The 14,328-nt window shown below is 41.6% G+C and overlaps 1 protein-coding gene across 2 annotated transcripts in view; it reads left to right on the forward strand.

Annotated features, from left to right (window-relative positions):
* Nucleotides 1-12,997, forward strand: part of STARD3NL (STARD3 N-terminal like) — a 57,737-nt gene extending 44,740 nt beyond the window's left edge. For both annotated transcript variants that reach the window (XM_052639144.1, XM_052639146.1), the window contains exons 4-9: nucleotides 636-713; nucleotides 2,633-2,686; nucleotides 2,792-2,909; nucleotides 5,489-5,584; nucleotides 11,323-11,398; nucleotides 12,576-12,997. In XM_052639144.1, coding sequence (XP_052495104.1) covers nucleotides 636-713; nucleotides 2,633-2,686; nucleotides 2,792-2,909; nucleotides 5,489-5,584; nucleotides 11,323-11,381 — 405 coding nt within the window. In that variant the 3' untranslated portion in view covers nucleotides 11,382-11,398; nucleotides 12,576-12,997. The remainder of the gene's footprint in view (nucleotides 1-635; nucleotides 714-2,632; nucleotides 2,687-2,791; nucleotides 2,910-5,488; nucleotides 5,585-11,322; nucleotides 11,399-12,575) is intronic.
* Nucleotides 12,998-14,328: the final 1,331 nt, after the last annotated feature.

A 14,328-nucleotide genomic window follows, 5' to 3' on the forward strand; every position in this document is an offset into this window, starting at 1 on the left:
TAGACTAGTGCTTAAGAGCCTGATCTTTGAAATTAGGCTACCTGGGTTCAATCTTGGCTTCGTCCTACGATTGTGTGGCCTTGGACAGTTGCTGTGTCCATTATAATAGTTGCTGACTCATGGAATTGCTGGGGTGGGGGATTATGTGGGACAGTGATGCACATAAAACCTTTCACAAAAGTCCCTAAACCATGGTGAACAATCAGAGGGTAGCTCCTGGGGTTTCAGAACTCTAGCAACACCCCAGTAACTCAAAGCTTTCCAGCGGACTTCACTAACAATCTGGTATCAAAAGTGAGTGGAAAGGTGCTTGGAGTGGAAAGTTGACTTTGAAAACATTCTCTCCAACCTTAAAAGGATATCAGAATCTATGTGGACTCAAATAGAAAGGTAAAAGAAACACCTCACTATATATTCTTTTGTTGATAATGGGAAGTTAATTTGAGTCCCTGTCTACGCGATATTCCACAAATTCTAGAGCAGAGATCCCAAACTGGTCTATAGCCCAGTACCCATCTGTGACAGTTTTCAACTAAATCAGAATAAGGAAAACACTTTGGTGGGTTCTTCATAAAACTTAATGTATACCTTTGTGTATATTCCTGAAAACTTGTCTTTTTTTTTTTTTAATATAGCTTTTGGCAGTTTTTCGATTTAAAGTGTTAATACTTGCATATGCAGTGTGCAGACTGCGCCATTGGTGGGCCATAGCGGTGAGTATGCCTGGTGAGTGGTTCCCCCCTCCAGTGCTGGTGGCCAAGGCCTGCTCACAAGTGGGCTGAGCTGGGGGCATGTGTGGTTTCCATCTGAGTTGAATCCCCCTGGCTTCTCCTGAATCCCTGTCTTTCACACCTCAGTAGGTTTTGTTCTCCAGGGCTTCTCTCCAGAGGTGATGAGTAGCTATCTTTATTGCTATGGAAACTGAGACAAATGAGGGATCCAGGGGGGCCTAGCAGTGACTGTGGTCCAAGCACCAGCCCACCCTCTACCTCATTTTGCAAATGAGAGATAAGTTCAGTCCCTCTGTCTCAAAGCAGTTTGGACCATTTCCTCTTGAAAACTTCTTGGTGATTTTTTGCCATTTGGTCTCTGCTGATTTTGATCCCTGCCTTCCTCCCTGTGATACCCGCCTCCCTCCAGTCTTAGAGGTAAAAGTTCCCTTTTATTGCTGCCTTCAGATTTCTAGAAGGCAGTGGCATTTTTTACTCACCTCCATTTCCTGGCATCCAGCCCAGAGCTTTGGCACAAGCTCTTCTCAATAAATATTCATTGGTTGAAAGAAGAATTATAAGCAATTCTGCCTGAATTATTTTCTCCATTTCCATGGACCCCTGAACAGTCACCTTGTTGAGAGCTCTAAACAAAGCAGGTATATGGGGGAAGCTCCTCAGACTGGAAGACTTGGGCAGGACTAAACTGTGTGGGACCTTGGTCTGTGTGGGCCTGGCACAGGCTTGTCCAGCTGGGGATGGAGTTGTGCGCTGTCCTAAGAGGGCATCCACCATGTGCCTTGTCTGCCTGGACCATCTCTTCTGAGCATCCACAGAACCCTGGGCTGCTGTCAAACCGTCCATTGAACCCCAAGCTCACATTTCATGGATGAGGCCATCAGTTTCAGTCAGACTCAGCTCCCTTTCCTGAATGTATGTTATTGCTGATCCCAAACAGCTGTGATGGTTGTCACTTGCCCATTTTCTCCAGCCATCCCAATTTGGGGCATTCTGTTCAGTTTCCATGATGTGTACTGGCATCTTTCAGAAAATCTGTCTCAATGTTTGTTTTAGAAAGTGGTTGACTGTGCAGTGAGTTTTAAGAAACCTTCTTCAATCTCTAGCTTGAAATTATCAAAGGGTCCCTTTAAGCACATCTATTTTATTGTTTCTGATTCTTGTTTCTAAAAACATTTACAGAGAGGGGGCCAGGCAGCTGGAAGGAGTCAGCTGGTTCCTGAAAAGTACTTGGTGTCAGCCAGAAAAATTAATTAGTATCAGAATGTAAGATGCCTCCTCTCCCAATGCTGGGGTATCTGTGTGTGTATGTATTAACATGTATATGTGCATGTGTTTGTGTGTGTGTGTGTCTGTGTGTGTTGTGTTTTGCTAACAAAACTGACTCTGCAACTTTATTAATAGTGACCAAGTATGACACCTGGTATTTCTTGACCTCCATTTTGTCAGTCAAGACTGCTGTTGACATTCACTTTGGTTAGGTTTCTTATTGCTGCATACATTAGTTAGAGGATGAAGACACAAGGCCCAGGTCCTGTGGGAATAATCTCCGGGCTTCCTGAGCCCTGGGGGCGCCCTGCCTCACTTTCACTGGTCCGTTCTACGCAGAGAGCATCTTTACATGTTGTACCCTCCAGTGGACAGAATTGAGTTTCCCAACGTAGCAGCCTGTGGGTGACGGGAAACTTCAGGCTGCCACGCAGGGCATCCATGCCATGAGGAAGCCCTCTTTGCCCCCATCTGGTTTAGCGGACAGAGGAAGAGTGACGTGGGAGGAAGCCAGGTGCGCCAGGGCCTTTTCAAGCGTTACCTGATCCTGACTCGGATGGTTCTCCTGCATGAGAGAGATGCCTTTACAGTGCCACATATCTGATTTGAATGTTGCTGGATTATGTGTCTTTCAGTTGACAACAGCAGTGACCAGTGCCTTTTTATTAGCAAAAGTGATCCTCTCAAAGGTATGGCTTTCCACTTTTTTGTGCCGTGACTGTCTGTGCTGATGTCTTGTTCTCTAGAATGAGCTCATGGTAACTGTCTCTCTCTCCTGGTCATGTCTGTTCCAGCTTTTCTCACAAGGGGCTTTTGGCTATGTGCTGCCCATCATTTCCTTCATCCTTGCCTGGATCGAGACGTGGTTCCTGGACTTCAAAGTGTTACCTCAAGAGGCAGAAGAAGAAAACAGTAAGTTTCTCTCCGAGTTTACCTCCTGAGACTAGCCAGGTTGGGGGAAGGGGCTGCAGAGTTCTGGCTTTGTTTTTTTTTTTAGTTTTTTAATTTTTATTTTATATTGGCATATAGTTGATTTACAGTGTTTGTTAGTTTCACATGTATAACAAAGTGATTTAGTTGTTCATATACATATATTTATTTCTTTCCAGATTCTTTTCCCATACAGGATATTACAGAGTATTGAATAGAGTTCCCTATGCTATACAGTAGGTCCTTGTTGATGATTTATCTCATATATATTAGTGTATATATGTAATTGGGGTTACTTCCTAGTTCATCCCTTCCTCTCCCACCTTTCCCTTTTGGTAACCATAAATTTGTTTTCTAAGCCTATGAGTCCGTTTCTGTTTTGTTAATGAGTTCATTTGTATTGAGTTTTAGATTCCATGTATAAGTAATTATCATGTTTATCTTGGTCTGACTTGTTTCACTTAGTATGATGATCCCTAGGTCCAGCCATGTTGCAGCAAATGGCATTATTTCATACTTCTTTTAAGGCTGAGTAATATTTTGTTGTATATATGTACCATTCTTCTTTATCCATTTATCTGTCAGTGGACATCTAGGTCGCTTCTATGCCCTGGCTATTGTAAATAGTGCTGCAGTGAACATCGGGGTGCATGTATCTTTTTGAACTATGGTGTTCTCCAGATATATGCCCAGGAGTGGGATTGCTAGATCACATGGTAGCTTTATTTTTAGTTTTTTATACTCCATACTGTTCGTCATCGTGGCTGGGACAATTTACATTCCCACCAAAAGTGTAGGAGGGTTCTGAGATCTGGCTTTGCATGGAGCTGTGGGTGGAGTTAGGCAGATCTGGGGTCTGCGCTCTGCAGGCTGCAGGAGACATTGCCGGAAGAGTTGGATGAAGGGACAGGGACAGGATGTGGCCCCTCGCTCCAGCTGTTAGGGCAGACTTCCCTGGAAGGAAGTGTGAATACTGGTGAAAAAGACATTCCAGCAGCAACAACAGTAGCCAACGCCTCCTTCTCCTCAGACAGGTTGACCTTTTCTCCCTGTTGAGAAAAGGAGCATTTGGTGCCAAGCTAGCAGTTCTACATGGAAGTTTTTGATTCTCCAGAGTCTCCTATCACTGTCCACCCCACAGGTGGTGCCTTTGGGCTGCCATGTGAATAACTGAGCGCCTGCAGGGGGACTGTTGATGGGTTGCTGATGGAGATGGAAAGGAGAGGAGGAAGTTAGCCAGCCAGAGAGATGTTCACCCGTCTCAGGCTTTCCATCCTCCTCTGAGTAGAGGGTGAGAGCTGGCATTGTGTGGTCATGAATCCTGTTAAAGTTGTTATCATCTCCTTGTGTGGCTTTGAGCATCACAGCATGTTCACTGGAAATCCAGATGATTGAACTTTAGACTGGAATTCTTCTCTGCATAATGGCCTTAGTGGAAGCACACACATTCCACCTGTCCCCTTAAACACATATAATCAAAGTTCAAAGCAGAGACTCAGACAGTTGTGAAACTTGCTGTTTTTATGTTCTCTCAGTCATCTGGCTGGATTTGCCCCACCTAATAGGCAAAAAAAAAATTTTCTTGTGTCTTACGGAAAGTTAAACATGATTATAACCTCAAGATACAGTAGAAGGAAAAATAACCTTGTAAGTGGTTTTATTTTTCAAAAGTTCATATACAAAGATGAAATCGATGAGAAAGGAATTATCATTCAAGAAGAGATTTTAAAACACATGAATCAGACTAAGATCCATCTTCTATCCTGTGCCCTCTCTTCTTTTATGAAACTGTATTATGGAAAAGGGACAAGTAAAGCTAAATGAAGCCACTTGTTAAAAAGAGGAATTCCGTGGTAATTCAGTGGTTAGGACTCTGGGCTTCCACTACAGGGGGTGTGGGTTCAGACCCTGCTTAGGGAACTAAGATCCCTCGTGCTTCCAGGCCTGGCCAAAAGTAAAAAAATAAAAATTGTTTAAGTTGTATATAAACATCAAACTGAACTTTAGTGAAAGTATGTCAACTGTTCGTGTGACTGAGGCTTGCATGCCTATGTGATTAAACTAAAGTCACTAATAAAGCAAAACACATAATTAGTGAAAACATTGAAAATAGCATTTATTTTCACTGTAACCAATATTACATGCACATCTAGCACCTGCTGTTTGGCCTGGTGCTTCCTCCAGCTTTATCTCGGTGTAACTCAGCTTTAGCCAGAAGAATGCATTGTCGACAGCCTCTCTGCTAGTGTTTTTTTTGCTTTTATGCTGGCATTTCTCTAACCAGATGTAGACTGGAGGCCGTTTGTACAAACTCATGAGTTCTTTTTTCTGTTTGGCTTTGTGCTTTGGTTTTGATGTTGTTGATTTCTATAGGGAAGTAGGTATTTCCAGATGGGAAGATTCTATTAACACTTAGTTTTTGGTTGAAAGATTTTTCAAAGTATCCTATCCTACTAAGAGTTTTAAAAATGTAATAATAACACTTTTATTTTGTTTAACCTGGCCACAAAGCTACCAGAACAGTGGCATCATTCCCAGCATCTGAATTTCTTCTCTTCCAGGACTCTTGATAGTTCAAGATGCCTCGGAGAGGGCAGCGCTGATTCCTGGGGGTCTTTCTGATGGTCAGTTTTATTCTCCTCCTGAATCTGAAGCAGGTAGAAAATTTGATTTATCATTTATGTTTTTGTCTATCATTCAAAAGCTTTCCCCCCTCACCTAACCCCCTGTACTTCTCAATACGCTTAGCAAACATTTAACATACCAGACATTTAGGATGTGAATATAAATAAGATGTGGTCTTGATGTGCAACTCATGATGAGATGCAAAGATGCAAAAATAAACGTGATAGAGGGCCTTACACACTGATATGTGAACAAGGGAGAGTCTTGATGCTCTGTTATCTGTCACCCCCTGATTGACCTTCCTCCAGAATCCCCCATGTCTGAGAGCACCACCCACCCCTTTGCCCATGTCAGAAACCAGAGCCTCACTGGGGACTCCGCCCCTTTCCTATGGCCCATAGTTGACCATGCCATTTTGAACCTCTTTGTTGCTACCTCCTTGATTTCATTTAAATTGTCATCACTTCTGTTTCTGCAACAGCCTCCTCCTCAGTTGCCTTCTCCCAACCAGCCACCATAATACCATGTTAGATAGAATGACTGCATTGTTCTAAGGGTTCCTCATAACCTCTCTAAGGAGGTTAAAGTCTCATTATCCCTGTTTTAGAGATCAGCAAGTTGAGGCCCAGAGAGGTGAGATAGTTCATCCAATATTACACAAAGAGTAAGAGGGTGGAGCTTGGACTTGAATCCCAGCTCCAGGGCTAGCATCTATGATCACAGCTAATATACGCAAATTTTATATATTTTTAAATATTAGCAAAATTGACCATGTTTTTATTCCCTTGCCTAAAAGCCTTCAGTGACACAAAAGATTAAGAAAGTGATTGGATCCTAAGCCTGGCAGGAAGCACCTGTATGTCCACCTACCATGGTCCAAACTCTCCTCTCATTATGCTCCTGTGTGCCATTGTTAGATTTCTGAAAATACACCAGAGCCCCCAAGCCATTGTGCATCTTGCTTGTTCTACCCTTGACATACCTCTGTGGTCCCAGTGTCCACTCAGATGTTGAGAAGCCTTCCTAACCCCACCCTACCATGCCCCCTGACTCCCATCAGTCGTAGGTAGGGCATCTTTTGCCTCATGTTTGTAAGATCCCTTCCGCAGCACTGTCATCCTGTGTTGACTGCACTGACTTTGGCAGTGACTTGGCCTATTTCTGTTATTAGGATATAAACTTGAGTTAGAGACTACATTATTTTATTCTCACACTACACATAGTAAATATTTTAAACACACACACACATGCACACACACACACAATAGAGTAAAACAAACTCCAGGCAGAAAGAGCCATGTGAAGATCAAAGACTTCCCATTGTGACATAGGGAGTCAGGGGAACTTGAAGTAACTTGATATTCTGGACTATTGGTGTTGAATTTAAAAGCAATATAAAAGAAAATCATAGGGCTTCCCTTGTGGTGCAGTGATTAAGAATCTGCCTTTCAATGCAACGGACACTGGTTTGGTCCCTGGTCCAGGAAGATCCAACATGCCACAGAGCAACTAAGCCCATGTGCCACTGCTGAGCCTGAGCTCTAAAGCCCGGGAGCTGCAGCTACTGAGCCCATGCATTGCAACTACTGAAGCCCGTGACCTAGAGCCTGTGCTCTGCATCAAGAGAAGCCGCTGCGATGAGAAGCCCATGCACCACAACAAACAGTAAAGCCTGCAGGTAGCAACAAAGACCCCGCCCAGCTAAAAAATAAAATAAATAAGTAAATCTTAAAAAACAACAACAAAATTTTAGAGTCAGATGAAATAAAGATATGATTGAACAGAAAAGCTATTTCTCAGTCAGCAGACACTAGGATGAGTATTAAACTTTTCATTACCTCATTATAAGGATGATTTCCTTGAGATTTTTTGTATGTCAGAGGACTCATTCTTTTTTTTTTTTTTTTGAAGTTTACATTATAGTTCATGATTTTGTGTACCTTTTCCTGAGACTAATAGAATTTCTCAGCACCTATGTGTACCTTTTCTTTTAAATGAGAAGTTCAGAACAGCAGGATAATAATGTGAGGAATACCTCCTCAGGCATTTTTCATCAAGCAAGCCATGGGCTTCCTCCTTTGACTTTTACCACCCCCTAGTGGCAGTTGAAAGCATTACCATGTCATAGAATTATGAAGCTAAACAAACAACACTGTAAGCGTTCCACTGGGTGGCTGCATTGTTTAAGACAAAGACCAGATGGTAGTGGCCAGAGGAGTGTTCAAGGTGACTTACTTTACTGTATATTTTCATTGTCTGTGTTCAATTTAGGAAAGAATTAAGATTAAAAACTATTCTTGGAATTAATGTGCCCAGAAAAGATTTTACTCTAAAACTTTCTTGTTAGGTCAGTGGACAAATATTAAATGGTTTTCAGCAGCAGAAGTTATAAGCTTTTTATCCTAGTACCCTGCTGATTGGCCCTTAGTCGTTAAGAGGACAGCTGGGGCCTGCCTTGCCTGTTGTCTGTCTTTCTCTAGTACCAAGTTGAGTACCTGGTACATGGTAAACTTAGAACTTTTGAAGGAATGAATAAAGAGAGGAAGAAAGAAATTGGAGACACCAGAAATTTAAATGTTAGCATTTTTGCTTGTAAAGGAATGGCTTGAATTTTAGAGTCTCAGAGCCTTGGAAAATTAGCACATTTTAGTGGATGTATTTTAAAGGATATAAGGTGGTTTGTTTGCAGATTTCCTTGCTGCTTTAGCGGTATCCTGTTTGCCTGTGTGTTAAGTTGAAAGAATGAGGAAGCCCACTTCTCTCTCAGATGGTCGGGTTGAAGTTCTTATGTGCTCAGATAATTTAAATGAACCAGTTGTGATGTTGGATAAAAGGTAATTTGTCACATCCTGAATCACTGAACGGTTGACTTAAAGAATAACTCAGTTGCATCCTGTCATCTGTGCTAAACAAGTCTAAATGGAGGCACTGAAAATTTAATTTGATACCATCCATGCTGGTGTGGGCTGCTTGTGAAATTATGTCCCCTCTGGTGTGGCTGCAGATGTGTCTTCTCAGTTGTTGTTAATTGTTTCATTTTTAAGCCTGAGTTCTTAGGAGTTATCCTTGTGCCTATAGAGTGTAGTGCTAACCAGTGATTGGACAGGTTTTGTGATCTCTCACCTTGGTTAAGACTTGTATCCTCGGCCAGATGGCCATTTATATGTATCGGATAGCGCATTTGAATTTCAGGTCTTTTCGAGTCTTCTTCCGCTTGTGCTTTTTGCTGAATATTTTTGCATCTCCTCTGCACATGTGTACAGCCTCAAAGTCGCCTGGTCTAGCGTGGATTCTCTTGGGTTTCCGTTGAGTTTGCACACAGTTTCAGGCAAGCATATGCTCGCTGCAGCCTTGACCATCACCTCAAACCAGCAGAGACTCTGGGCTTTATGTTCACACACCAGTTGCACCATTGCATTACTCCTCACCTCAAATGAAAGGAGCTCCTTCAACTGTGTAAATCTGCTGCCAGTCCTCACAGCCTGCCATACTTGGAAGAACCTTCTTCATACCATGAAGCTGAGTGATGGGAGGTGGAGCAACAATATTGTTCTCTCAGTTCTGCAGTTTTTCAAGCACTTCTCACAAAGTTTCAAGCCTTAGGTTGCCTCCCTAGCACTGAATTTGCTGTTAGCTTCATTAGTTTCTATAGTCACTTTTCGGAAAAGACTGGTTGAACTTGTTCTTTGACAATAGCCAGAACACCTTTGAGATTAGGGAAAGCATATGTATTATTGTGTTTTAAAAATTTGACTTTATTTAGGACTTCCCAGTAGTTCTAAAGCATGTCAGTTTATTGTGGCTTGAATGCCGTTAACCCTCACAGGTGGAAAGTGCGCCTGGTAACAGAAAGACTCCATGTGACCACCTTCCTTAGACTCCTTGCAAGTGAGATGGCAGTTAAACTACCCTGGAGTCTCTAAGATTTCCGGCAGTGTAATAAGCTGGGAAGTGAAGCCTTCCTGCCACTGTATCTTTATGTATTTGCTTTACCACAAACCTAATCTGAACGACATGACATTTGTGAGGTTTAGGTGTGGGACACAGACTTTTCTTAAGCTTCTTCTGTGCCAGATTTGTGCTTGGCTATAATCCAGGCAGACGTTCTCCAAAAAGTGCCCTTTTTTAAAAAGAAATAAAATTATTGGAATATAGTTGATTTACAATGTGGTGTTAGTTTCAGTTGTATAGCAAAATGCATCAATTCTACACATATGTAATATCCGCTCTTTTAAAGATTGTTTTCCTTTATAGGTCATTACAGAGTATTGAGTAGAGTTCTGTGTGCTATACGACAGGTCCTTATAAGTTATCTATTTTGTATATAGTATTGCGTCTGTGTCAGTCCCACTCTCCCCGTTCATCCTGCCCCCCAATTTCCCTCCTGGTGAAAGTGTCCTTTTTGAACTGTATTATGTGATGAGTGAAGTGGCAGTGAAGCGGGCTGCTCTTGTAGGTGAGGAGGTAACATCCTGACCTGTCCCCTTGGTCTCCTCACCACCGCCTTTAGTTCCCTTCCCTAAGTATGAGAGGAATGTGTAATTGCTATAAAAACGTGAAAAGAACAAAAGTAGAAGATAACTGTCCTTCAGACTATTGAGCAACATTGTATTGACAGTTTGTTTCTTTCTACTTTTGTGTTTGTAATTTACATAATGTGTGTTGGCTATACTGTCTATATTATTTATACCCTTTTAAAAAAGTTGTAAAGTCACTTTAAGTTTATTGTAGAAATTTTGGAATATCCAAAATGTACATAAGTCACCTGGTCTTATATAAAGGGATGGTCTTTTTTTTTCCTAGTCTTACTGATTCATGCTAGTATATAAAGTTATAAGTTTTTATCAAATATGATCTTATACTATATTTCTTGTTATATATTTGCTTTTACTTTTATTGCATATATATTTCCTGTGTTGTTATGTACTATAGAATTATATTTCCATGAAATATAATAATATAAAAATTTTCTGTACTCAGACATTAGATTTTTCTTCTCATTTTTAGAGGGAAAATCTCATAATGGAAAAAAGTGTTATTTCCTCAAGAATATATCGTAAGGATATCATCCCAGAAAAATGACTGGGTCAAATTCAAGAATAGTAGAAGGTAGAGGCTCGCCTGGTGATCCAGCGGTAAAGACTCCATGCTTCCAATGTAGAGGGCATGGATTCGGTCCCTGGTCAGGGAACTAAGATCCCACATCCTGCATGTTGTGGCCAAAAAATGAATAAAAATAAGAATTGAAAAATAAAGTATGTTCTTAAAAGAATAGAATAATAAAAGGCTCATGCAACATTGACTCAGAATGGTTGTAACTATGGTTGCTGAAACAGCACACAGTGGTGACTATCAGCTTCCCCCATACTTTAGACTCCCTCTCTCACTCACTGAATACAGCCATTTTTCAAATACGTATGTTAAATTATTTATACCAAAGAGATTTTCACTTGAAAACCAGGTAAGCTTTTCAGCAAAGAAGCAGACAAGGAGGATCAGTGGATAATAGTTCTTGGTCTATATGAATATTTTTAGAAGAACATACATGAAATCCATTGGACAGATTAGTGTGAATGATATTTAAAGGTTTTCCTGCTATAAGATATAATGTAAAACTATTTTACAGTTTCATTAACTTAAATCTCTTGTGGATTAAACACATGTAGCCCTCATTTAAAATTTTATGCATGTATATTATAATGTTAAAGAAATCATTTGTTACTGTAATTGAATGTGGTACTTTTTCTCCTTCCCCTTCTCTACCATCTAGGATCTGAAAATGAAGCTGAAGAAAAGCAGGACAGTGAAAAACCACTTTTAGAACTATGAGTAAGACTTTTGTTAAAGTAAGTCTTTGAAAATGAAACTGTAATAGTGATGTAGTTAAATATGGAGCCTTCCTTCAAGTAGACTCAAAGTTAAATTCAGAAAATATGAGAGTGATTATAGTTATATTTCTCCTAATTATGTGAATTTGTCAGGCACATTTTATTATGTAAAATCTCTTAACAATTTTTAGGTATAAATTGGTGGAGGATGAAAACTACGTCAGAGTCCCACATTTCTGAAGAAGGATGACTTAGTTCATTTTTGTTTCTTGTAGCCAGAATGTCTCCATGTCAGACCTGATTTAATGACAAACCCTGACTTCTGAGGGCAGCAAGGGCAGCAGTCCCGGGAGGTGGTACTGTCCTTGTCTCCACTGGCAGGGAAGACTGAGGGGGAGTGACTGGTCCAGGGTCCCACAGCTGGCAGGGGCAGAGCCAGGACTCAGGCGCCGTGTCTGTACCAGCACCCACTCTGGTCCGCACAGGCGGGTCATCTCTGGAGTGTGTTGGAGCTTCTGAGATGACAGGTGTGGTCCAGTCACGGCAGTCGGGCTCCCTGTGCCTCCAGGTCAGGGCACAGTGTTCAGTCCCTTCAAATCATCAAAGGAAACATTTCAGCCTCACAAATATGAGCAAACAAACAGTCAATTGCAAAAGCCGTAACTCTGCTTAATTATTTAACCCCAGAAGGGAAAGAGTAGATCTTAAAACTTCATCTGATAAGAAAACATAATCTGTAACTATGTATAGTGAAGGATGTTAACTTATGTAGACTTATTGTGGTGACCATTTCAAAATATATACAAATATAGAGTCCTTATGTGATATAACTTAAACTAATAAAGTGTTATTTATCAATTATATCTCAATGAAAAATAATGAAATAAAATTTTAAAGCAGGAAAAAGTAGTGCACTGATTCATAGAAGGTGGGCAGTTGGCACAGAGTCAGATAGGCCAGCAGAGGCAGCCGGAGTCCTGGTATTGGAGGCCCTGCCTCAGCGGTATCCACTGTGCTTCGGGCCCTTTTCCTACAGCAGTGTTCAGACATAAGGCAGAATCGTGGGCGTGTGAATAGTAGATGCTTTTCTGAAAGGCTTTAAGTTCTTGTGTTGCCCCAACCATGGTTTTCAAGTGTAGCCTTTTGCCTTTTTACATTGCATCTCAAACATTGTTGTGTTTTCTCTTCTTCTAAGTGTGAAAAACCTTCATTGAAAGTCACCAGAAAGAAAAAGGAACTGGAGATGGGGTCTCCCTATTGAAGGTTGAAATGGTGACATCCACTGCTGACATTATTGAGCGGCTAATAAAGAATTTATTTATTGTAATACCTCACAGACATGGTACCACACCCATACCCATTTATGTCACCTGCCTGTGGCTGGAAAGATAATGTCATGGTCCACCCTATATTCAGTGAGACTGGATCTGACCTGTCAATGAATAGTTGCAGAAAGTCTTGTGTTGTGTTCCTAATCAAAGAGACTTCTTAATATATTGGAATAACACTTTTTTAGTATGCAAAATATCTTTTTATTTTGATTTGCAGAATGGAATTTTTTTCTCATGTTTTGAATTTCTTTTGTATTTTTTTTTAACTCCCTACATTTCCCTTATGTTTTTTAACTCATGCACATGCGCTATTTGTACAATTTTAAAAGGTAATAAACTCCAACATATCAAAATGGTTAGTTTTATTTTTCCTGTTTGCATTATGTATTTGGCCTAAAGTGTTAAAATTACAAAAGGGGAACCTGAGGGATTGTGAATACATATAGAAGGTCACCAGAGATAGAATCTTTCTCTTAGAAGTATGATCTAAAATAGTCTGAATACCCTTCTTTAAACCCTTTCTATGAAATTATTTCCCCTTGTGTTTAGTTAGCTTGAATCAAAATGAACTCAATTCTATTGTGAGCTGTTTTTGTTAAAAAGAAATATTCAACTCAGTGCTTCATGGGAAGCAGCATGTCTGTCAGTTCCCTGTCATTATTCATTATGTCATTTAAGAACAGAAGTGCAGCTGGAGCTCCCTGGGAGCCTGGGGCCTCACCAGAAGGAGCACCTTATGTGGAGAAAGGCGGAGCTCCAGGGTCAGGCTGTGGACTAAAACCTCCAGACTTCAATGGTGTCATCACAGTGAGAACGCCCTGTCCCAGGAGTGGACCCGCGTCTACGTCACGACCACACAGGGCCTGAGCCGGACATCAGTGTGTGACTTTAACCTAGGAAGGAGCTCTCCCCCTACACTCAGGCTGGACTAGTAGGACGTGGCCAGTCTTCCTGGGAGGGCAGGGACCCCAGATGTTGGCTCTCAGAGAAAAGACAAGAGGAAGGAAGGATGTGACTTGATTGTGCTGCAAGTTCAGACTGTGACAGTTGAAGCCTTGACCTCAGCCATAGAGCCCTGCTTCTCTCTGGGGCTGGATGGACGGAGTGCAGGGCCTGGACCCCTGCTCTGGACCTGCTGGTTGGGGAGGGGGGCCACCTGCTCTTCATGCTCATGTTGCTGAGCAGCCCTCTGCTATTCACCTTTCACACTGTCATCTGATTTACCATCTGGAAAGCCTTGCTCAGATTGACTCTGAAGTCATTTTGTCCCTTTAGGGGGCTTGGGTGACTAGTATATATGATACTCAATTGCACAGCTAGGTGACCCCAGGGCCTTCTGTATCTCGTTTCTCAAGAGGGAGAAAGCACATCCCTGTTGCACACATCTGCAGTCTTTCTATGTCATTGGGTTCGGGGATCGGGTCTCATGTTACCTGGTCTACACTGAGAAAATAAAACCAAGACATATCAGCCTCACAGATCATGGAAGAGCACAGGTGGTTGGGGGAAGGAGTCCTGTGTTCCAAGGAGTCCTGTCTCCCCTTTTCTTCAGGGTCTTCAGGTGCAGCATTTGGACATCTGAGCATAAGGTTCCCAACTCACAGAGGAGCTAATTGG

Source organism: Budorcas taxicolor, chromosome 4 (genome assembly GCF_023091745.1).
Source record: "Budorcas taxicolor isolate Tak-1 chromosome 4, Takin1.1, whole genome shotgun sequence".
In the NCBI taxonomy this organism is placed as follows: Eukaryota; Metazoa; Chordata; class Mammalia; order Artiodactyla; family Bovidae; genus Budorcas; species Budorcas taxicolor.